General features: G+C 38.3%; 1 protein-coding gene across 1 annotated transcript in view; it reads left to right on the top strand.

Moving 5' to 3' along the window:
* LOC124159363 (protein HBS1) overlaps positions 1–20,527 on the top strand; it is a 40,431-nt gene extending 19,904 nt beyond the window's left edge. Inside the window, exons 8-13 of the mRNA XM_046535129.1 lie at positions 3,213–3,442; positions 4,252–4,485; positions 8,158–8,331; positions 14,858–15,057; positions 16,097–16,342; positions 20,292–20,527. Coding sequence (XP_046391085.1) covers positions 3,213–3,442; positions 4,252–4,485; positions 8,158–8,331; positions 14,858–15,057; positions 16,097–16,342; positions 20,292–20,300 — 1,093 coding nt within the window. The 3' untranslated portion in view covers positions 20,301–20,527. The remainder of the gene's footprint in view (positions 1–3,212; positions 3,443–4,251; positions 4,486–8,157; positions 8,332–14,857; positions 15,058–16,096; positions 16,343–20,291) is intronic.
* Positions 20,528–24,086: the final 3,559 nt, after the last annotated feature.

Raw genomic sequence — 24,086 nt, 5'->3', positions numbered from 1 at the left:
ATTAGCGTCTGAAGATGATTTTTGAAATATCAGGTCCTCAGCGTAAAGGAAATTGCTCGGCAAGAGAGATGTTGACTATTAACCAGGTATGTCCTTCAGAACTACGCGTTTCTCTACGTCTGATATCCGATTACTATATGCAGTATAAATGCCGCGGGATGCCCACTCATGGCAGTAAATTTAGCGCGCCCTCCGGAGCAAAATACCCACGCGATCTTTTCCATGTTCACCTCTGGGGTACCGACGTGATGCTTACAAGAAAAGCAAACAGGATCATTTTAAAAATACGTCACTAAGGGAGAAACTCCGTTGCCTGCTGCCTGTTTTTGTCCCAGGGTTCCAGAGACTCACGCTGAAAACCAAGGCCACTGAGTTCCCCTTGGACTTGCGACCGGCGAAGGGGAAGGGGGGAAGATTAGAAGTTTGTGTAAGAGGCGCACCCCCATTTTCGGCTGCAATTTTTGAGAAAAAAGGTGTGCCTCTTACATGCGCTTATACGGTACATTTATTAAGGATGGATCAGTTCCACTTTTTTCTCAGTTCCTGTTCTAGATGGTTGCTTGCAACAGTTCTTGATTCTGGGTCTCAATCAAATGTTTCCTTTTTGTTGTTATCTTTCAGAAGCCAATTAATGATTTTTGTTTTATTATTATGAAAACTACCTAAAATAAAGCATATAGTTATCTCATGAGTTATAATATCATCTACATCCCTAAATTTGCTAAATTTATGCAACTTATGCTTTTATTCCTGTAAATTCCATTATTCAGGTATCGAACTGTTTTCAAATGAATAACATGGAAAAATATTGTTGCATATTATTTCTTTAATAAAGTGCATCATAACTAGATTTTGTTAGTTTAGCTGTTTTATGTTGTTATTAGGGATGGACGGATCCAGGATTTTTGCCTGACCCGGATCCAGATTAGATCCTTCATTTTCGGAGCCGGATCTTTGGATATTTTCGGATCCAAACACATTTTGAAATTCCTGCTACAAAACAAAGTAATTATTCAAGTTTCTTCTTGGTACATACAATCAAAGGAATGCTTTTTAGATTTACACACACATTTTAATATTTTTACTGATTAAAAATCATTTTTATTAGCTTTCAAATTATTTTTTTAAACCAATAGAATCTTTACACGCTCAGGATCTAAGCTGTTATGCTTGCGTTTGGAAAAGAAATTAGGTTTCAATCATCGGATAAACCATTGACTGAATTTTTATATTCCTCACGTAAGTTTCCCCCAAATCTTGTCACTTTCTCATTGCATACTGACTTGTGTTTCACCCGCAAATGCTTCCACTGCGGTGAGGTGGATTTTCCACTTCCTCGCGATAGTTTCACTTCTCAGTGCACGTACATAGTTCTCTTAATGCCAATAAAAATGCTTCTATGCTATGAAAGACATTTTTATCATTATATCATTAAACTAAATTGCAACTGTACAATCTGCAACACAATGAACAATGCTTAGAGCAACAATAGTGTCACCTGCGATGAGTTGCGGAAACAGAACGAGACGACTGCTCAGCGAGAGAGAGGGGTGGGCAGTAGAAGTGCGTAAAGGATAGGTGGAGGGGAAGGAGCGCTCTTCCTCCATCTCCGCAAGGAAGCTGCAAATGAGGGAGTCAAAGACGAACATGTCAAATCTTGTTATTTTGTGACGTCGTTGCCTTCAAAGCGAAGCCGGGCAACCTATCTGATATAAATAGCCGGGTGTTTCCAAGCCGTATCTTTTTGTTTGATGACACTGATGCCACGCCTCTTTCTTTGAAAATTTTGCTTTTTGGATAATGTTGAATATTGGTGTGGTCTTTTTGTAACTAAAAAAACTGTTTCGATCAATTTGAGCTTAGAAAACGTAAATATGTTAGAAATGTGACAAAATAGTTGATAAGTAAGGCAAGCTTCGCAGTGCAACGGCGCATGTGAAGGTAGGATCAGAACTCTTTCCAAATCCGTGCATGGACGCTGCATTCACTGAAGCATAAATTTAAAATTTCAGATCCAGATCCCATGCTTTCAGTGAATTTGGATCCGAAGTATCTGATGAAGGGCAATATCTGCGGATATTTGGATCCTAAGTATCCGATCTGACCATCCCTAGTTGTTATGCGTAGTCAAAGACCTATGCCAAAGGATGTTGTTTGTATGGTGTTCACTTGGGCCCAGGAATAATGAATTAAGGATAAATTGCTGCTATTGTAGAAGCAGTTTTTCAATCAAACTGCTCAATGCACTGCCTTGAAAGGGGCTTGATGGATAAAGGTGGGCAGTGCTAAATTTTCAGCTGGAACTACTAAAGCTATTCTTAAAACTTAACTATTTTGCTAGAAGTTCACATTCAACTTCGCCTAGTTCTGCCTCATTGAATGCTAATAGTTTTGGGTGGTCAAAAATATTTTCATCTGACTGAGTATTGTAGGATAGACTTAGGAGTTCTTACTGGGAAGATTTCTTTTACATAAGTTTTTTTATGGTTAGAAGTAGATGATTATTTATTTCTGGGTATCAAGGAATGGCAAGTATTGCAGTTTGCATAAAATTTGATCTTGTTTATCATAAAGCATTTCTATATTAGGGTAGACATTTTATTGGAAATAAACTGAGGTAGTTAGGACATGATTTCACCAATTATTGATTTATGGTGTACTATCAGCCACAAAGCATTCCATTAACCTACTGTGATGCCTCCTGCAGTTTTTGTTAATTTAGTTGATGGAGTTAAAAGTAAATGTAGTACCAGTCTCTTTCCCTTTCTTTTAAGTATGGCTCTAGTTAATCCTATTTATTTCAAGTAAGTCACTAAGGTGTTTAGCTGGCTTAAAATCAAAGCCTTATTTTAAGGGAGTGAAAACTTTTCAAATTGACTTTTGGTTATATATTTTAATACCAATTATTTTTGGCTTTGGTTCCAATGGCAGTGCTAATCTCAAGAATTGTTGAAATCAAAAATCCAAACGGACTCATCCCTAATATTTGCACATTCAAATGAAAAGATGTAAATCTGCATATATCATTTGTTAAGAGGACATCTAAAGGCAAAATAATACCATTTGTCCTCTTGCCATTGAATATTTTAGTTGTCTGGATTGAAATTTTTAATAACCAACATTATTGGATGCAGTCAAATGCTAAAAAAATAAAAGAGTGCTTTATAGCTCATCCACCATACTGATGTCATATGATTCCAATAACTCAACAGATCAAGAGGTATCACAATGGATGTTGGTCAGAATCGCTTTGACACTCCAACCAAAGCAGTGGTGTTGCTGGATGCCCCTGGTCACCGTGACTTCATCCCAAATATGATAAGTGGTGCTTCACGGGCAGATGTGGCTCTGCTGGTGGTGGATGCAACTCGTGGTGAATTTGAAACAGGCTTCGAGAGTGGTGGCCAGACGAGAGAGCATGCCCTGCTTGTGAGGTCACTGGGTAAGTTATCATGCCTACTTCTTGCTCTGTTCATGTTTTCTATCAGTCGTCAAGTGCATTACTGTCTGAGTTCTTTTATTGACTATTGAATTAATATTGAATACCATTTTGAAGTTCTTCGTATGTCTAAATACATTAAAATCCCTTTAAAATTAACCATGTAGCAAAATTTTACAAGAACTTTCTTCTGTGATGCATTGTAACTCGCCATCTTTCTGGCTATCAGATCAGATCTGGCTGGGAGCTAACAGTGGGTTATCAGATATTAATTCATTCTTTATCCTACAAAATTCATTATTCAGGTGGTGGTCGGGAAGTGAGTGAGTTATGTTATAGAAATTCTTTATTTGTTGCTGCATCCGGAATTCCTTGTCCCTTCAGTAAATGTCCTTGCAGGAATCGAGTGCAGCTGCTCTATTAAATTGGAGTTTCCACGCTTGATTGTTAAGTTAAAAACCCCAGTCAAAAAGGCCCAAGGTGCTGTTTTCGGTGGTTCAGGAATAAATAAATAAATGAAGTTACCACTTTCGCTGTCTTGTCAACTTTGTTACACTGAGGTTTCATTGTATATACAATAATCTATTTATACTGCCTTTCATAATTCCTTTGGTGGGACTTCAGGTAGGGTTGCAGATATCTTGATTAGCATTCCAATGTCATATAAATATTAGTACATATATCTTGATGACACACCTTTAGTGGCTCCTTACTTCAGGAAATAGAATTATCCTGTAATATTAATTTCGGTAAATACCGCATTAAAGTCACTCATGTGCTATTATTTCCTTTTGTTTGCATTATCTGAACAGGAGTTAATCAGCTTGCAGTTGCAGTTAACAAAATGGACAATGTTGGTTGGTCACAGGAGCGATTTTTGGAAGTGGTAACAAAGCTTGGTACATTTCTCAAGCAAGCTGGATTCCGAGAAGGTGATATCACATTTGTACCGTGCAGTGGGCTGGTTGGGCAGAACCTGGCTGTGCCCCCGACTGAAGAGGCCCTTATCAAGTGGTACTCTGGTCCCTGTCTCTTAGATGTCATAGGTGAGGCATGTGTATGAGTCATGTTATACTGGTTAATTTGGCATGAGATCATCGTTTCTAAAGTAATATTCTATTTATACAAAGTCTACAGGGATACTAAATTGGAGCTTAATGCAGTAGAAGTCTGTTAGAATGAGTGCTGAAGATAACCAGAATATCACTCGTTATAATACTAACTCATTATAGCCGATAGCTATAAAAAATCTTGTCTTTTTCAGGTTATCTCAGAATGGAAAGTAGATTATTTGTATTTTTCACACATTTATCCAGAATTAAGTTTATCTATATTACAATGTTTATTTTTTAAATTAATTATGTACTTATGATAACTATTGTGGATGTCATGCAAAAATTGCCTCATTAGTTGGTTAGAACAGCCAAAAGAGACAATATTTGATTTATGTTAGCAGTGATATTAATCAATCTATAGATTGTCTGGTAATAGATAATATGTCAGTAAAAGATTATTGTTTCAATTTTAACCTCATGTGGTTCTATGAGTGCCTGTGTTACAATGTGCTGGAGATTCAGGTGCGATATCACTTTCATTTGTATTTAGCTTCACTGTGGTCCCCAGGCTAGCAGGAAAGACATATTGTGGTCAATCATATCTGTAAATTGTGGTGGATATGACAAGGCTTCATTTTTTGCATCAGTGATCCCTTGCTGTAGTGTAATACTTCTGAAATAAGCTTTCAACCACTCTGCCGTCGAAGGATTGCACTGAGTTATCCTGAGAGTTGTGTATCCCGGACAATGTTGCAGTGAAATTGACGATTAAAAGCACTAGCACAAATTCTATCACTTGTTGTAGGTGGATGATTTTCGTCATAGGCCGACCAAAAAAAATCAGTTTGTATAATGCTAGCCTCGCTGTGGGCCATACTTATAACGGACTTCTGCTTTAATTTCAAATTTATTATTTTTGAATGATTTTAGCAGATCGGGAAAAAATGTTTACTTATGTTTCCTCTGACTTTTAAATACTCTGGCATTTTTTAAAACATATTTTGGTTGTTATTCATGAAAGCCATTTGCCATTAATCCTGTAACATACAAAAGCTCTTCATGCATTAAATGCTTAGTTTAATTGCTTCCTAAAAAATTTAGGAAAGAAAGATTATCTTATTGTACTAACCAACAAAATAATTTGGTGTTCTTCGAAGTCGAAAATTGTATTGCTGAAGATGTATGCAATTTCTGTTTTTAATGCATAGCAAAGAAAGCTGTGCAGACCTTCTCCAGTAACTGAAGTTATGTTGTATTATCAGTTCAATTCAGTGATTTTAATCTCAAACAGGGTTCCCATTCAACCGTGAAAACCTTAAAACCGTGAATAAGCCATGAATTTAGTCTACCGTGAAAAAACCTGGAAAAAGCTGTGAATTTCTTCATAAAACCTTAAAAATCTCTCAAACTTGATTTTAGAACTACGATTGAAAGAGCAAAAGAAAAATGATCATGTTTCAAAGTCAGTCATGCGTAGACACTGTCCACGCATTTATCTGCACACGTATACTCTATCAAGTGCAATTAATGGTCCATGTGCCATGACGACACATTGACCTTAAGCCTGTAGCAAAGTCAGAAGACTGGTAACCGAAGTGTTCATTAACCCTGGCGAAAATTCAGACACTTCTTAACCCTTTCACTGCTGTGGACGTACCTAGTACGTCCGCACGGTAGACTGCGGTGGACGTACTTTTTCTTCCTCCCTGCCATGCGTTCAGCACTTTCGCCGAAGCACTTCGAAGGGACCCACTAATCCGCGACCCTTTCCTCGACGAACTCACCCACGCTGGACCGTCTCATCGGCCCTACCAGCGGGGGCCCTACCTCCGGAAAAGTGATCGCTCTGACTGAAATGTGAAAATCAATCAATAAATCCGAACATCAAAAAATGATTGTTTTCATCGCACTCCTGCCAATCAAGCAATCAAGTACGACTTTGAACCGTGTTTCTGCGATGAAAAATAACGATTTTGTTAACTTTGTTATAATGGCCGTTTTCCGGTGGTCCGCAGCCACGTTTTGTTGCAAAGTTAACAAAATCGTTATTTTTTATCGCAGAGACACGGTTCAAAGACGTACTTGATTGCTTGATTGGCAGGAGAGCGATGAGAACAATCATATTGTGATGATCGGATTGATTGGTTGATTTTCAAAATGCAGTCAGAGCGGTCACTTTTCGGGAGGTAGGGCCCCTGCTGGTAGGGCCGATGAGACGGTCCTGCGAGGGTGAGCTCGTCGAGGAAAGGGTCGCGGATTAGTGACCCTTCGGAGGGTGTACCACACCCATCCTGGAAGTACCTGCTCCATGGGCCCAGGAAACGCATTTTAACATTTTCGCCGCATGTGAGGAGAAGGTTTCCGGAGGTTGAACAGCAGCGAAAGGGTTAATTTCCCTGGCACCCTGGTCCCTCCATTTTCCCGCTCACAAACTTAAGCCGGAGCTGAATTTTGCCAGTGACGTCAAGTGAGGTAGCACTTTCATTGCTGCGTTTGCATTTACGGCGTCTGTCACGTTTGTTAAATTTTTAGTTAAACTGCGGCCGATGATCATTACGCGATCAATATTTCTGCCTAAAATGGTTTTTCTATAGACCATGAATTTGACGACATCTAGACCGTGAAAATCTGGAAAAAACCGTGAATTTTATATTTCAGTTTGGTTGAGAACCATGTCAATGGCAGTGGTCTGGCTACTTAAACATTCAAGTGTTAAATTTTGCAGTAGTGGTCTATATGAATTTATACAGGTACTCATGTTTAAGTTATTTCTGATATACTCTGCCAGTCAGCTCTAGGGAAATGGTGTTTTAATAATGTGATCATTTAGACTGAGTGAGGGGCCAAACTGCTCTCAAAATTCATACAATTTTCCATTTCCATTATAAGTACGGTGCCTATCAGCATAATTTCATTAGTTTTCCCTTAGTTAAAAATATTATGTATTACATTGCCTAAATTGCAGAAATTCTTTTTCAAACTAGTCCCAAGTCCCAAATAGTTTTTGGGTATCTTTCTTCAAAGGTAAAAGACATTCATTGTAAATGCCTGAGTAATGTTATTGCATATTGACACCGCTGTTTTTAAGTTGAATTTGTGGAATACACAGCTGGATCCTTGCTACAAGGTCATCTTTGCTCAGAGCAATCACTAACAAGTTTTTGCTTTTCTTTGCTTAATGTGGTGCACCATACTTAACACGTTGCAAAATGGCGAGAATTCTCGTCATTTTTTTCCCGAACGTTCCGGATGGATGACGAAGATTCTCGTCATTTAGGTGCGTCATCCTAAACAATTTTTAAGCATACAATACGTATTCATTAGTACGTTTTCAGTTGTTTTCCGTTGTTCATAATGAATTGATGCATCATAATGTTTGATTGGGTAAAGTTATATTCTAAACATTAGCTTTTTAACCATGTTTAAACCAAAGGCATTACGCCCTAATAGGCACATATTTCCAATCTCAACACCTCCACCCAGAATTGGCATTCCTAGGAATTTAAATACCCCGGTACGCAACGTGTTATGTAATTTAATGGAGCATTAAGTGATTTTAGCCTGCAATTTCATAGCTTCTATTAATATGTCACATCTTCTCGAAGGCTTTGTCAATCCTCTTGTGTACTGCTCTCAACTTCCTGCAACTTTTCTGTTTTGCAGACAACTTTAAAACTCCTCCAAGGCCTATTACCAGGCCATTCCGGATGTCTGTGAATGACATCTTCAAAGGCACTGGCTCAGGGTTCTGCGTCGCTGGGCGAGTGGAGGCTGGCACCCTTCAGCTGGGTGATAGGGTGCTTGTCCAACCTCAGGGTGAACTTGCTCAGGTCAAAGGTGAGATTTTTTTATTTATGTATTCATATTTTCTTATTTTAACATGCAGATTGCATTTGTGTGTGATTCTCCTCTCCATTTCTTATCCTGGCATGCTTTCGTGTAAACAGCCGTGACTGCCATTAAAATGAGGGCTATTTCCGAACTACTTGGAATGTGGTGGAGCAGACGATGATTTTAAAGTAAGGGTGGAAAACTCTTCTGGAGCAAAAGCATGATGGTACCTGATCCTCATTTTGTGGCCTAAAGCATGCAATTATGAAGGCAATTTCAAACATGTGAAAATTACAAAGCAAGTCCCAATCCTCATTTGGTGGCCTAAAGCAGGGAATTACGAATGCAATGGGCCGCATGAATAAAAGTTGAGCAAATGCTCATGAGCATAAGCTTGGAGCATAGGCATTTTCTTTGAGCATAAGCTATTGCTCCATTTGGTTTGCTTAGGCTTCACGTTATACTCAGGAGCAAATGCTTCAGTTTAAATACCTTTGCTCAACATTTTGCACCCGGCACATTCACTGTAAAACAACTTTCCCTACTTTGCAACAACTTCCTCGTCTACAAATGGTAGTTTGGTATATATTAGACAACTTATTTCTGCTATTTATAATGAACAGTAGCCTTTTCGTCATTATAAGGGTATATAATGATTGATTGAATGGTGTATATTACTTTGTAGTGGTTCCTAATCGGTAAAATAGCATAATTTCATGTGTTTTGGAGTGAAGAAGATAAATTCAGGAATTTAAAAATTATTTGAAGTATTTTTTAGCGATAATTAATTTATTTTTCTCCTATTTTCAATGTTAATTGTCAAACAGGTCATTTTATGTGGTACTCACATTGGTACGTTACTCACACTAATTTGCTATTGCTACCAGTAAAATTGTGTCCATTAGTGCTTGTGTAAGAAAACTGTGCCATACGAAATAACAAATGAATGGGTAAAAGATCCTGCCATATTAAAATTAAAACAAAACTTGATAAATTGCTCACAGAATCGTAAATTTTACATTGGAGTATTCCTTTAATAATGCTTTTCAATTTTTATTTTCTAATATATGAAGCAGGAAACTGGCACTATTCATATTTCATATAGTAGCATATTTGTAGTTCTCTGAAGTGAAAGTAGTCTGTCGAAGGTTATATACGTACAAATTAGAAATTACTTGGAGTGAGCATAATGAATGTTGTGCTATTTACAAGGTTATGGTGGCCCCGTGGTATTTAATGTCAAGTAGGTTTTCCTTTTCATCGAAAGTAGAGGTCAGAAAAAATTCATGGGTATAGGCTGTAAGCTGAAGTTGGTATGGCAACATTGATGCAAATAACAGCCTTCTTTGGGTATTTTAATTAGTAAAATGTTAGTGAATTTAATTAAAGGAATAAATACACTTTAAAGTAAAACATTTTGCATGAAAATGTTTCGCAGACCACTTTGAAATGGCTGATATGGACATGTAAGGGGCCATGGATTACTGAAGCCTGGTCTATTCTAATTTCTCTGACCAAGTTATTGGAATCAACAATGGTGAATTTTTCTGCTGGAAGTAGCGTCCGCCTTTAACCTTACGTAATAATGAGAGTTTACTGTGATTGATTTTGATGTCAACAGCTCGCATCATCAGGCGATGAATGTGGTTTCATCACCTGATGATGTGACCTGCAATGGCCACGAAAGTTCGGATGACAAAGCGCAATACGCAACTGCTCCCAAAAGCCGTTGATATCAATGAATCTCGCTGCGAAAGTCTATGTTCCTTGTATTAGATTTTCAAAAAACTGTGAATAATTAATCCAAATGAATTCATTACATTTCCTGCTATGATTTAAATAAAATAAAGCTTAGAAGAAACTATATTATCACTCTCTATCTCTCCCTCCCTCCCTCTCGCACTAACCAATCGCCTTGCCCTTTCATTGGGAATATGCTCTCTTTGTCGTTAGCCAAATTTGATTCTTCTATTGGGCCAAGCTTTGTAGCAAGGGAAGCTTCTTTGACACTCAGGCACATATTATGCAAAACTATGCTCACATTTATTATTTTGGTTGCCTTTTCAGGTATGTAATGAAGAACACGATGCTTGACTAGACACCTAAATTTTAAATTTAGAAAACCGTTATATTTTTCAATTGCGCTTCTTGCACTTAAGGGACTGGTGTAGCATCTCTCCTCTGGCAAGGTATGTGATGTTTACAGCTACGGGAATAAGTAACCAAGCCTCTATAGGATAAACACTGTCTCCTGCAAACCATTCAAATTGTAATTAACTACCCATAGTGCAAGAAGTGATCCCAAATTCAATGATCAATATAATTTATGGTCTTATAAATAAATTACAGGAAAAATAAATTGAAAAATCCTCAAAATGGTGCAGCATAAAGTACAATGATATTTTTCTAGAATAACCATAACCTTGTTATCAAAATGTTTTATGCCCTACATAGAATTTTCACAGAAAATAAAGCTGAAGTGTAGTTTTTTTGTTTCATGAAAGTTCAAATATTAAGAACACCGCTTACGTCTAAATGATTAACTGGAAATATGTATTTCACAGTATGCAAAAATAGTAGACAGACGTTCATAGGAATGCCTCTCTTTTTACCAGTTTGTGGTTTTTTCCATATGTTACCTGTTGTGACGCGAATGGCTGAATTAGCATTTATGTATACATATATTTATTTTCATGTATCATGGGTGGCACCGGGGTAGTAGGCGTTTACATCTAGTATTTTCGTGTCACTATCACATATTAAAATAGATAAATAGATATTAAAATCAATCCTAGGATAGTTGGTAATTTAAAAGAATAAAATGGAAAAATGTCTCACCAGTCGCATATTTAGAAAATGATAACGCTTATGACTGAAGTAATCCTGTTCTCTGCGCACTGGATGGTCCACACATTGAGCTATAATGGCCACATGCATTCAGTCTAGAGATGTGCGAATAGTATCCGCGAATACCTCGAATAATAGAAAGTATTCAATATTCGAGATCTCAAATAATTATGCTCAAGGTACAACCTCGAATAATTTGAATTTCGCGCAATACACTGTCGCACGCATGTTGTTGGTAGTTGGCTCGGAAAAATGTAGAGAACTCTAGTCATTTAGTGCATGCAGCGCCAATTTAGGTAAGTTGACGAACTACATCAAATTCACGGATTAGAGCAGTGAAAAGAGTTCGACTAGGGGAACAGAAAATGATCGGGTGAAAAAATCCAAAAATCCCAGGTTTCCCCCACCAGGAGAACCTATGTGCCGTGGGATAGTAACTACATAGCACAATTCCTAAAATCCGCAACCCCCTCCATCCATCAGCCCTCGACCCCTCCTCCGACGCTTTCCTCCTCTCCGAAATCAAACAAAAGGCCCCGACTTGAGCAGGGTTCGTATTACGAAGACCATACATCAAATAAACTTCAAAAGAAAATATCATGAAACATGAGAATAATAGAATCGTGTTTCACCCTTCCCTCTTTTTCCCCCACTGACCTTTTTCTTTCTACATGCTTCGAAGTTCCCCATGTCTGGAGGTCAACTGCTGCGCGAGTCATCTATTAGCCCAATAGGTGTCTATCAATGACTTTCGGCAATTCATATTACACCTTTATTGGATTGAAATATTAGTAATTTGCGCATAATTTAAAAAAGAATAAGACCAAACACGACGTATTTCTGACTTTATTTAAGCATTTTACACAAAGAAATAAATGTCAAAATACGACGGAGACTTAGCATTCTGGCGAAACTCAATATCCTCGTAGCTGAGCTTCTCGGAAGTTGATGCAGTATTTTTTCCGAAAACATGTATCAAGTTACAATTTATGAGTTATGCTATGAGGGATATTTTCTCAGGATATTTGGTTTCTCCCTGCTATCAATTCGAATTCATCTGCTTATATCGTGAGAACTTCCAAAGATGGACTGAAAATAATTAAAGAAGAAGAAAATCCGGTGGAGAAGCGTGTGTACGCCTCGGATTGTCCGCTAGCACTTGACAGTAGGAGTGGGGGTAAAGCGAGCTACCTGTTGAAAACAAGTAGTTGGATAAAGCCGAGTATCAGATGGGCGTGCCGCTGAAATGGCGTTTGGTAGATAAGACTGTGTACATCAGACAGAAATCCATCGTAGCAGTGTAAATGCCGAGACGGCATGCAATCATTTTTTTGCGAGGTGGTGTGTCCCCTAAGGATATTTGAAAGAGATGTTAGTTGAACCAATTATATGCCCAATTTGTTTCCTTTAAATTAAAATGTTCCATTAGTCAGCTAAATTCCTGTTTGAATCAGTTAAAGGAAATCACAATTACTCGCAAAAATATTGGTTTTCCTGCTGCATAGGCAACCTAGTCAAACATTCCCGCATTCATAGTTTTTTTGTCCATCCCCTTGAAAAACGATGGATCAACATTCCACTGTATACCTTTTCATTTATACATTCATCAAGTGAAATAGAAGAAGAAATGTACGTTTCACATGCTTTGCGCAATTCTAGTATTCGAGGTATTCAAATCTTCGAGCTGTTTTACTATTCGAATTCAATATTCTAGTTCGAGAAATCTGCTATTCGACCCATCTCTAGTTCAGTCAATGGCTCCAATAGTGTCAAGGAAGCCATACCTCTCAAAAAAACCTTGGTAATTAATATAGGTTTCATTAAATTTACATTTAAAACTGAAGATGTTCTTAGAGTAAAATTAAATAAGTATAATTGGAAAATTTGGGAATCAGAAGGAGGATAATTTGAAAACCACTCAATTTAATCATTTCTTTAATTTAAAATAGAAAACTTCCTTCAGGAACTGAGGAATTATGGCTGACTAAGGGGTTTTACTAAACATTGTCGTAGATTTTGTGAAAATGACTCAAGGCATTTATTTATAAATCTTCGCTTTGCTGAATGCAATTCCTTTTGTCCCTTACTGTAATTGAATTTAGATCAACTATTTCCCTATTAAAATTTAATCACTTAAATCTGCCTTAGCATTGCCAAAAAACCGTAGTCTCAGGTTGAAAGTGACCCTCCGGACCCATAAATGAACGTTAATGGCACGAGTGACTTTGGTAATGCATCTGCTAACGGTAGATTTATACATATCAGTGTACTCATTCTGCCCAATGAATGACTTGTAAGGTTCTCCAGCATAAAAACGAAGTGCCGTAAAAACCTTTGGCATTAAAATACTTCGGAATTATGTTGACCATTCTAAGCGCCTCATTTTCCGCCTCTTCTTGTTCTCTGATTGTGAGGACATGCCGTTATTATGATGAGCACTAAACACTCTGCTTACACAAGAAGGGGTCGAGGAGTCTCCACCACTCAAGGGGTCGAGGGGTCCTCTCTGGCTTATTCTGGGGTGAGCTCCACCATCAGCAACCTACACCAACTTTTGGGTTTGAACACTGAGTGAGTGATATTTAACATTGCCATCAACAAATATGACTGACCAACAATAATGCAGTTGAGCTCCCAAAAATTAAGCAAGTGGAATATTTCATTCCCGCTGAATGAATGATAGTGAAATTCACATTAATCACCATAGTTTTTCCTGTTCTGACAATCAAACCATAGACCTTTGGCTTTCCAGACCACAGACTAGAGGGGGTCGAAGGGTCTCTGCCACTCAAACGCCCGCGTTCGGCTGGAGTTGCACACGGGACTGTCGCATTCGCTTCCAAGGAGCTCGAGCATACCAAATGGTAGGAGTGCTCGGCTCGAAACCACGTGAAACACACACGGCAAAAATTTTGAGCATAGACCCCGTGGTCACACCATGGAGGTCAGAAAACAGGAGGGCTAATGTTTGAGGGAGAACCTCTTCTTGCTCTCCCACCTGGTTACGTGGCTGCAAGCACTGAACAAGGAGTTTCACCTTAGGACTTGGTTTACACAAATTTCTGTAGGTATCTTACTAAAATTGACAGAAGAGTTGAGGAATATTGATGGTCTAGACAGTGGCCTGAAAAGCCAAAGGTCTGTGGTTTGATTCTCAGTACAGGGGATTTTTTTCCTAAGGCTATTAATGTAAATTTCACCATCATTCATTCAGCGGAAACGAAATATTCCACTCGCTTAATTTTTGGGAGCTCAACTGAATTATTGTTGGTCAGTCATTTTTGTTGATGGCTATGTTAAATATCACTCCCTCAGTTGTCAAACCCATAAGTTGGAGTAGGTTGGTGATTGTGGAGCTCGCCCCAGAATAAGCCAGAGGCATGTGAATTGCCCACATTCAGTTATGGGGGTGGCAGGTATGTACATAGTTCCTTTGGCTGTAAAGATACTTCACAGTGGATAATCCTTCAGTCAGATTTCAAACACTCTAACTACTTGGCTAGCTCACTCCTGCATAAACATTAGGAATATTATTTTCAAATTCCTAGTTTATGGTTTACATATTTTTAGCCATTTATTTATTACATTATTTAGCCAATGCTATTTTATACTACATGCATTCATGCATTTGCTAGCTGTTGTTTTAGATTCTTGTTCTTTAATGACTTTATCATTTCATCTACAGGAATTTCCATTGACGAATTGCCTGCTCAAGTGACCTTTGCTGGTGATCAACCATGTGTTACTCTGTCTGGGATTGACATGCAGAATGTAATGGTGGGCTACATTCTCAGTGATCCTGCTAATGCCTTGCCTGTTACATCAAAAATCACTGCTAGAATTGTGGTTTTCAACATCAAAGTTCCTATTACTAGAGGTTTCCCGGTAAGTTAGCATTCTTCATGATGCCAGACCTCTTGTTTTACTAATTGCCAGTTTCAGATGTGTCAAGTCTTAATGAAGAGATCATTTACAAACAAAATTTGTTTTCTATTTTATAATAGTTAACAGAAGAGGACAAACCATGTCAATTTTGCATGATCAGCATCGGAATTCAGCATAGATATCTTCTTTCTAAACATATCTACATTCTACTTACAAGGAGGCCTTGCCAAATTGATATTCGGGTGAAAATTCGATAAAATTTTTAGGGTGGTTCCAAACAATTTCTAGGTCATGAGTTGTATCTTATTTATCAATTCATTCAATCCATACAGGTAGTGCAGTGAACAAACAAAGCTCTTTGTATTCATAGAAACATTCTCAGATTTACGACATCTAAACCTTATGGGTCAGAAGGTATGTAGGCTTGTAATGGGAAAATAAAATCCCTGCATTCGTGACGTAAGTCTCCATTTAGAGATCCTTTGAAAACCTATAAAATAGGCTGAAAATGGAAAAGAATATATTGTAACTGAGCTAAATGTATGGATTTGGAAATTTTACTGTGATTTGTTGAAATATAAATCAGGAAAAAAATAGTCATCTGTGGGGCTCAAACCTTGGTCCTCCTTGTTGATGGTGACCGGAGAAACATTTCTACTCCTACTCTGTACTTTCTGAAAATGACTTCGCCATAAAATTCCAGAACATCATTTTTGCGAGGCCTCCAAGTATAAACTTTTCAACATTTGCAATGATGTTATTTGCTGCATCACTTTGCTTTCCTATTCTCTGCCTACTACTTCTAAATTATTTCATTGTTTCTGTTAAGTTTTTATGTTAAAAGGTCAGTTGATTCTTCTGTTCAGATAATTAGATGGTATGTTATTCTAGTGTGTGGAGGATCAGCTAAATCTAAGTCAAGATGAAGCCAATTTGGGTTGCATTAAAAAAACATAGATGATTTTCTTGAACACTAAAGCTTTGTAGGGAACCTTTACAAGAATGTAAGGTTAAAAAGTCTGGTAAAATCTCTCTGCAGGTTGTGTTTCACCATCAGTCTCTCATGGAGCATGCTGTTATAACCAAGCTTATTGCACAGCTGAACAAGAGTACTGGTGAAGTGGCAAAAAAGCATCCTCGTTGTCTTACAAAAAATTCGAATGCCACTGTGGAAATTGAAACTGCTCGTCCAGTATGCGTGGAGCTCTATCGTGACGTGAAGGAGCTTGGAAGGTTCATGTTGAGGTCTCAAGGGCTTACAATTGCTGCTGGCCTTGTGACTCAGGTAATGTATGAAAAAATTATGTCCTTTTGACGATAAAAGTTGAGCATCTACATTTTTCGGTGCTGTAAATGTTAGTGTTGTATAGTGTCTGTTATCATAAAATCTTTGCTACTGAGTAGGGTTGTTCATTTATAAATAATTTTTTTTAGCATTTTCTCGTGTAAAATGAGAGAAAAAATGAAAATTTTGATTTGCTTGCTTTTCATTCGCTTGGTATGCCTTGGTTGCATATTTGTATTTATGTTGTGGATTTGGAGATTACCCCCAAATATGTGTTAGGTTATCATATGAAAAAATTTCAACTCCCATGTATGCACTTTATTTACATCACTTCTAGAGGCTGAGGAGACTATTCTTATCAAATAAAACACATGTAATGATTGCAGTTTTTAATAGAATGTAGAATTTTTGAATTTCTATTGTGGCAATTTGCACAGCACCCTCCTGTCTTCCATTTTTTTTTAAATATCCCAACCAAACGAATTGAAAAGTGTCTTAGAGGATTTGACTTGTGTGGGTGGGCATTTTTTTGCTACAAACTCACTTCCTTTTTCAAATTCCCCTCCATTTGTTTTGAATTGCTCTCCTGAGGATTTTTAGGGTCTCACATTATCGCGCTGTATTAATCATCTCCCTTTTTGGTCCAAAAACATGGATTCCATGACTTTTTTGTCCGAAATTGAGGTCCTGAATTTATGATGGATTTGAATAACATGTATGAATGGTTAGTAGAGAGGGGTCGGTTCCGGTACTAGGTTCTCGGTACTGCTGGTTCTTGCCTGTGGAACTGGTATCGAGAACCGATCGCATCAAGTCTGTACTTTGGAACCAGCTTGGAACGGTGGCGAGGATTAGAATTTGGCACCCAAAGCCTAAATGGTCTGCAGCATATTCAAAGCCTAAAAGTAATAAATAAAGACCAAAACACGCAAATATCACTTTCCGATCGCATGGTGTCCACATTATTTTCTTTTGAGAGTTGCTCTTTAACACGTGTATTTAAGGGTTTGTCAGTTTGTTGCTCTCGCCAACATTTTAACATTTCAGTAGCCGCGAAGGCTTTCAAACAAGCCGACTTTTTGCCTGCCGCCATCCTCGGCACGGTGCCGTTCCTTCAACTTACCATAGGTCTCTATGTCAAATGAGTCGAATCGTGCCACTGACAGTACGGCGCCCATTTCAATCCAGCCCGGCGATGCGCCTTCTAAGATGTGAAATACAGACAATGCTACATTGAGGCCACTTTCAGACGATACGACTTTTTGCTGGCCACCGTTCACGTGAAATTCAGGCAGCTTTCAGATGAGACGACTCTGCAACGCCGTGTGCCGTGAACGGCTGCCGGCGGAAAATCGTTTCATCTGAAAGTGGTCTTACGATTCAATCATGTACATATACAGTAATTCTTCAACATGCGAGCAAGATGCGTTCTGAGAGCTTATTCGTAAGTTGATAAGCCTATGCAAGGCATCAAAAACTGTCGTTATCCTGCATAATGCATCACTGAATTACAATTTTGGGTTAGCTCATGGCCGCTAAGTTTATCCATGGTGTCGCTGTATCGGCGAGTTGAACCATTCATTGTTGAGGTTATAAGAACTGTGACAGTGAAGCATGCGAATAAGTTGTCAATTAAAGTAACAATTTAAGCTATATAGCAGAGTATAGAATATATTTTGAACTTACAAGTTAAAACAAATTAACGGATGATGTTGTCAGGAGGTGGGGGAGTTTCAGTATTGATCCTGATCCTATGCAGTACGTAAAATGTGCTCCAAGCATATTAGTGCGGCCCTTCAAAATCAACATTGGCCAGTACTGTTTTCAGTGAATGCCTGTTGTGGTACTGTTGGCAATATTTCTGCCAAAAAAAGAATAAATTAGACCGAGATAGGGTAAAAAATGTTGAATTTTTTAAAATCAAAAGCTGGAGAAAGAACCAGTGGCTGCCTGAGAATGTGACAAATCGGTTGATCATGTATTCTTTAACAGAGCTTTCCTTTTAATTTACATCTTAAGTGAAATCATTTTCGTTCACTTCTTGTGGTTGTTCATTTAAATTTGCCAATTATTCAGATAATAAGAGTTAATTCTTGCAATCAAGTATCGAGAACCAAGAACCGATTGGGGAGAACCGGGCCGGTACCGAGAACCGAAAAAACTTAAGAACCGACTCATCCTTAATTGTAAGTTAAACAATATTACACACTGTGAGATACACATTGCATATTTCAAGTCCAGAGGTCAAGGGTTGAGTTCCCAGTCAAGGTAAGACTCTCAAAGCCTAGTCATTTTTTATCTTGACTGATGATAAATATGCTCTTCTGTGCCAAGATACATATAGTCCATACGTTTGAAGTTTATTTAAAGGCTAAAGAAATGATGCAATTGAAAAGATCATAGATGAAGTTTAAAAATTTAACTGTGCCTGCAGTAGCTAATCTTTCCCCCTTAACTTCAAATTACCTCCACAGGCAAGGATGAGAAATCCCCTTTGCTTTCTTTTAGAGTAATTAGAATTCTTTCTGGAATTTAAAATCAGAGAAGCCCTCCACATTGTGCTGTCCCTTGATAAATTTATCTTGAATTCCAAAGAAAATTTTCTGCCAAGTTGTGCAGTATATGTATACGTACAAAAAATAACCCCTGTTATACGATCTGCAAGGTTATATTTGTATGTATTGGCCATATCAGTCAATCCAATTCCACTAGCCCCTATGAACAGAAGAAGTGCTTACTTACATTGAATCTCAGGCCAGCCTTTGCCTTGCACCTCATTGAAGATATCACCATTGGGACTTAACCCAAAAAATGGTGCATTTACAAGAGAAGAGTGCCCAAGGTGACTTGCAGAAATGCATAGGTACATATTTATGCATATAATCGAATCCACTGGTGGTGACAGAAATCATTTCCCAACAAAATTATTCCATTCCCTGAATCCTGCTATAATTCATTTCATTCCCAACTGGCTCATGTTTATTTTATAACTATTTTTGTTTGCACTATCTTAATTACTGCTTATTTTTGTAAGTGACAGAGGGTACCCTTCATCTGATGATGATTTCACCTGTTTTATCATTTTTTTAATCAACTTGCCCTATCTTTCATTAACTCCATATCCCAAATCCACCCTCCCCTTCCCCCATTTATTTTTGTCTCTTCCCTCATCCTACTTTATACAGACCCTGCTAGTAAATTTACTCACAGTGCATCCCCGTACGTACCTTGAAAATATATCAATAAAACGTGAAAACTGTAAAGAAGACTTCATTGACTTCCACTGATTTATTTCCTTGATACGACATGATTCGATCCATAGAGGTTATTATCAAGTCAATGAAGACTTCTTTTCATTTTCAAATATCAACTTCCACATATTTGAGCCTGAAACCATTGAACGAATGTGAAAACTGTCTTCAAGATTAAAATTTATTGGAAATCAAAATGCTGAATTCAGTGAACTTGGCTGCTGTCTTCAAGTATAAACTGAGGTAGTAGCTAGTAGCTTGGGAGAAGATAGTATGAAACTAAAAATATGGAAGTGAAGGGAGTGGTGGACGGAATAATCCAATGGTTGAGTTGTCAAACTACTAAAATTGGGCTCAATGATGGATATTTGCTAGAGGCTTCGGTGCTCGCAAGCAGCTTATTAACTACTGAAAAATGGCTGGCCTTTCCAGCATTATGCAACTTGATTAGGGTATTTCTCTATTATTTTCAAGAATCGGTAAAATGTTATATATGTTGCTATGGTTTATATTAGTATGGAGCCTTGTTGAATTGTCTCATCAAAGTTGGGTTCTACAAACACATTTATGTTCACTTTTGTATTGTGGTAGTAAAATTCATCTTCAAGTCTCATTCATTGAACTTGATCACATGGGTTCTTTGTATGCAATGTAAAGCAATAATTTTATTGAAAATTCATCATTCCATTCTCTTCCAGATTCATTGATTCGAGCCTGTGTCTAGGGATATCAATTACGAATGCAATGCTTCTTCCAATTAAGGCTGCAGCTTGGGACATCATATCGGAACAAATGAAGAGGATCACAGTTGTTGAGATGGGTTTCTACTCTTATTAAATGTGTATGGCTGACGGCTTCTCTTCATTCTTATGGTTATTTTTTATGAATTAATTTCAAGCAACTGAAGAAAAAACAATAAACACAGTTGAACCTATTTGTCATAATTTTGTGTGTCTATACCTGTCCTTAATCCAATGGTGACTAGAGTTGCAAGCTTACGTGACCCTAAAAATCATTTCATATTTTTCAATTTTACTTTCGGTTTTTGTACTATGAAACTATGCGTTAGAGACTAAAATCCAATTTTTAACACTCACGTAATGAAACATGAAAACTAATTGTATGAGGAATCCCCCTGTATGTTGCACTCTTTATAATTATTATAGTATTATATCGATTAAGGTAGGTTTCCATGGAGTACTTGAGAAGTAATCTGGGAGCTTCCCTCTCAGTTCCTGCACTGCCTTCAATTCTCTGTAAGGCCTACTGCCTTTCAATCTATCTAAAAATCCTATTCTCTTTCTTCCCCTCCCTCATTTACCTGACATTCTACCCTCTAATACCATTTTCAACGTCCCCTTCCCGTTAAGTACTCCCTCCATCCATACCTTCTGTCTCCTCCGTATCTCATCTAAAAGCTGCCTCTCCTCAATCACCATGTTCAGCACTTCATCATTCCTCCTCCTCCCTGTCCATTTCTTGGTCTTTTTTCTTCTTTCTTCATTGGTGCTGTTAATGATGATGATAAGTCTGTGCAAGGATTTTGCATGTTGACGAACGCGAGGACCTTGCCAACCTCACTGCCATGAACGACACCCATCCTTTGCAGACGGATCCCATTCGATGAGATTCCGAGGCTCATTTGGTTGTACTCCATGTTTTCAGGGAAGAGATAGTTGGTAGGGTTACCCACTTCCATTCCAATGGTGATTTTTTCGTGACGCCATCACTTGGACTACCTTTCATCTGGCTCCTACCCATTGACCTATCTGGTATGGGTGGCCCTACTGGGAATAATTTAGAATTAATCCTGCCAGTGCAACTCTAGAGGTCATAGGAACTAACATGCCTTTCCACTGCAAAAAGGTTGTAGCCCAAGGGAAAGTGTTGCAAGCTTTAATGTTTCAATATTAGTTATTTTCCCTTCTTCAGAATGGCTGTTTTTTCAACTCCTAGGGCACTACTAGGGAGGTCACAATCATATGGTGACTTCTAAGGCTTTTGAGAGGAAGGATTTCCCATATGCTTAGCCATTTTAGATAGTGTAATTAGTTCAAACATTAAATCCTTTGAGGTGTACTTTTTGCTGAATCAGGTCCTTTCAAGCTATTCAAAAGAACAACAAGAACGACTGTGTCATCTTGAACTAAAGCAAAATGTGCTGAATGAAAAATAAAGGTTATAATAATGTTTGCTAGTAGAGTAAAAGTCAGACTTTCCAAATACAAAATATGGATTTCGATTCGTGTGAAAAAACTTTTTAACCCTTTCGCGCCGGACCTTCGTTGAAGGAAATTCTTCCTCAATACGAGTCTCTTGAAAGCTTTCTTTACTCCTCTGTACGAAGCCTTTCCGCGTCGACTAAAGGCAGTGGGTCCCTCCCGAAACATTTTTGGACCCAACTCGGTGGGGCGCCGATCCTTTTCCTCGGCCTCTGTCCCAGACCCTAGAGGGATTAAAAGCCCCTTCCTAGCACGAGTCCGCGGTCAACTAGCTAAAATATTAACGCAGAATACATGCAAATACTTGTTGTTCGTATCGATTTTTTTAAATTCAAAATGAATTTCGTGTTTTTTTCTGAGCGTGCAGAAATTTTAAACGAAGTTCTAACGTTTATAAAGACGGATTTAGTATATTTACTAGTTGTTCTATAACTCTGTTGATATTAACGTTAGAATTTCGTTTGAAATTTCCATGTGGTCGGCAAAAAAAGATGAATTCGTTTCTAGCATAGGATTTCAAATGTAAGCAACAAATATTTTTTTGAAAACACACTGCAAATAACAGTAGTTGACCGCGTGGAGAGGATAGGAAAGGGTCGACCTGAGCGGCCGATGATGGGACTGGGCTTGCGCTAAGGCGGATCGTGAGGGGCGACCGCGTCCGTGGGTCTATTGTGTCCGACACGGTCACTTTTTTCGACCTGTGCCGCACAGGCGCGGCATTCGTTGGTTAGGGTAAAAACATTCAGGACGCACTGGTGTGTCATTCGTAGTTGAGGAAAAAAAATCCTCACCGCACATGTGCGGGATTCGGCGCGAAAGGGTTAAAAAGGTAACATCTGATCTCGTGCTCCTCTGCTGGTTCAGCGGGCTGCAATTATTTCATGAGTGAACACCAGGACCACAACAAAGTCAGCTCGATGTAATTCTATTACTGCAGTTAGAATCCTATTTCAGACCTGGGTTCCTTCGGACACCCCAAAAATTTATTTTCAAAGGACAAGGTGGTGCAGGTTAAGGAGCCAGCATCCGAGCCTGAATGTTATTCCCATGCCTATGTTGTTGAAATGACACATTGCAATATTTCCACTTATAGATTTATTTTACACTACGCGTTTCGTCGTTACAGCGACATTTATGTCGCTGTAACGACGAAACGCGTAGTGTAAAATAAATCTATAAGTGGAAATATTGCAATGTGTCATTTCAACAATATTACGAACTTCCACCACATCGTGCCTAACATCATACAAGATACCCATGCCTATGCCTTATTCAGAGGTGAATCTATCCTAACCGTCAGGTTAATTAAGAGAATAAACCTTTTTTTCCCCTGTTAATACCATAGCTACACCATACTGCACTTTCATCTTTGTTTTATATTACCCTGAACCCAGGGACGCCGACTTACAAAAAATATTGGGGGGCTCGAACCGGGATCTGGCCCCAGAAAATTGTATAAGTAGTGAGTTTTAAGTTTTTTTTAAGCATTTTAGAAGAGTCATATGATCAAAATTAAAACCCTGATAACTCGAATCTCGATATGTGGACACCCCCGGGAAAATTGACAAGCCTGAAACATTTTTTCTTCGCACCCTCAACGAATTTTTGAGGGGGCTCAGGCCCCATGGAGACGGTGCCACTGCCTGAATCCATTACTCTAGGAATCTTCACTTCCATAATATCTTACCTTGCCCAACAGTGATAAAGGTTTCCTGCTCTCTGTCTTGTGATTAGGATAGTCTAGGATTTCAGCCTGTCCACATTTCAACTCGAGGGAGGGTGTACTTGATGCTGATTGGAATTATTCTGATCGGTTTTTATTCTGAACTGTTAATTCTGATTAGCTAGCAATGCTATGAGAACTTTGTTGAGCATGAAAATTTTCAATCCAATATGAGCTCTCTTTGAGAGTGGGTGGAAATAAAATTTTGCAAAAGGAAATGAAATCCCAACAGTGTAAAGCACTCACCCCCTGGGCCTAATCTGTTTTTTGAAGTAGGACTGTCCTGCCGACCCTTAAAATCATTTTCATTGTGTACTTAATTCAAACTACTGGATAGGACAAGATGCTCATTGGAGGGTACTGTTCCCTCTGACCGAGAAGACTGATAATAATTCATGTTTACGCCAATCTCTCTGCCCCTAACATTTTTGTGACATTCCATGCTCATAAATTTATTGAGGCATTTCGGCAGATACATTGAAAGGTACCAAGCGGTTGATCTAGAATTTTCTAGAGGGGAGTGCAACCTGAAAGACTAGCACACA

Source organism: Ischnura elegans, chromosome 5 (assembly GCF_921293095.1).
Source record: "Ischnura elegans chromosome 5, ioIscEleg1.1, whole genome shotgun sequence".
NCBI classification, from domain to species: domain Eukaryota; kingdom Metazoa; phylum Arthropoda; class Insecta; order Odonata; family Coenagrionidae; genus Ischnura; species Ischnura elegans.
This window is presented reverse-complemented; position numbering and strand designations above follow the sequence as displayed.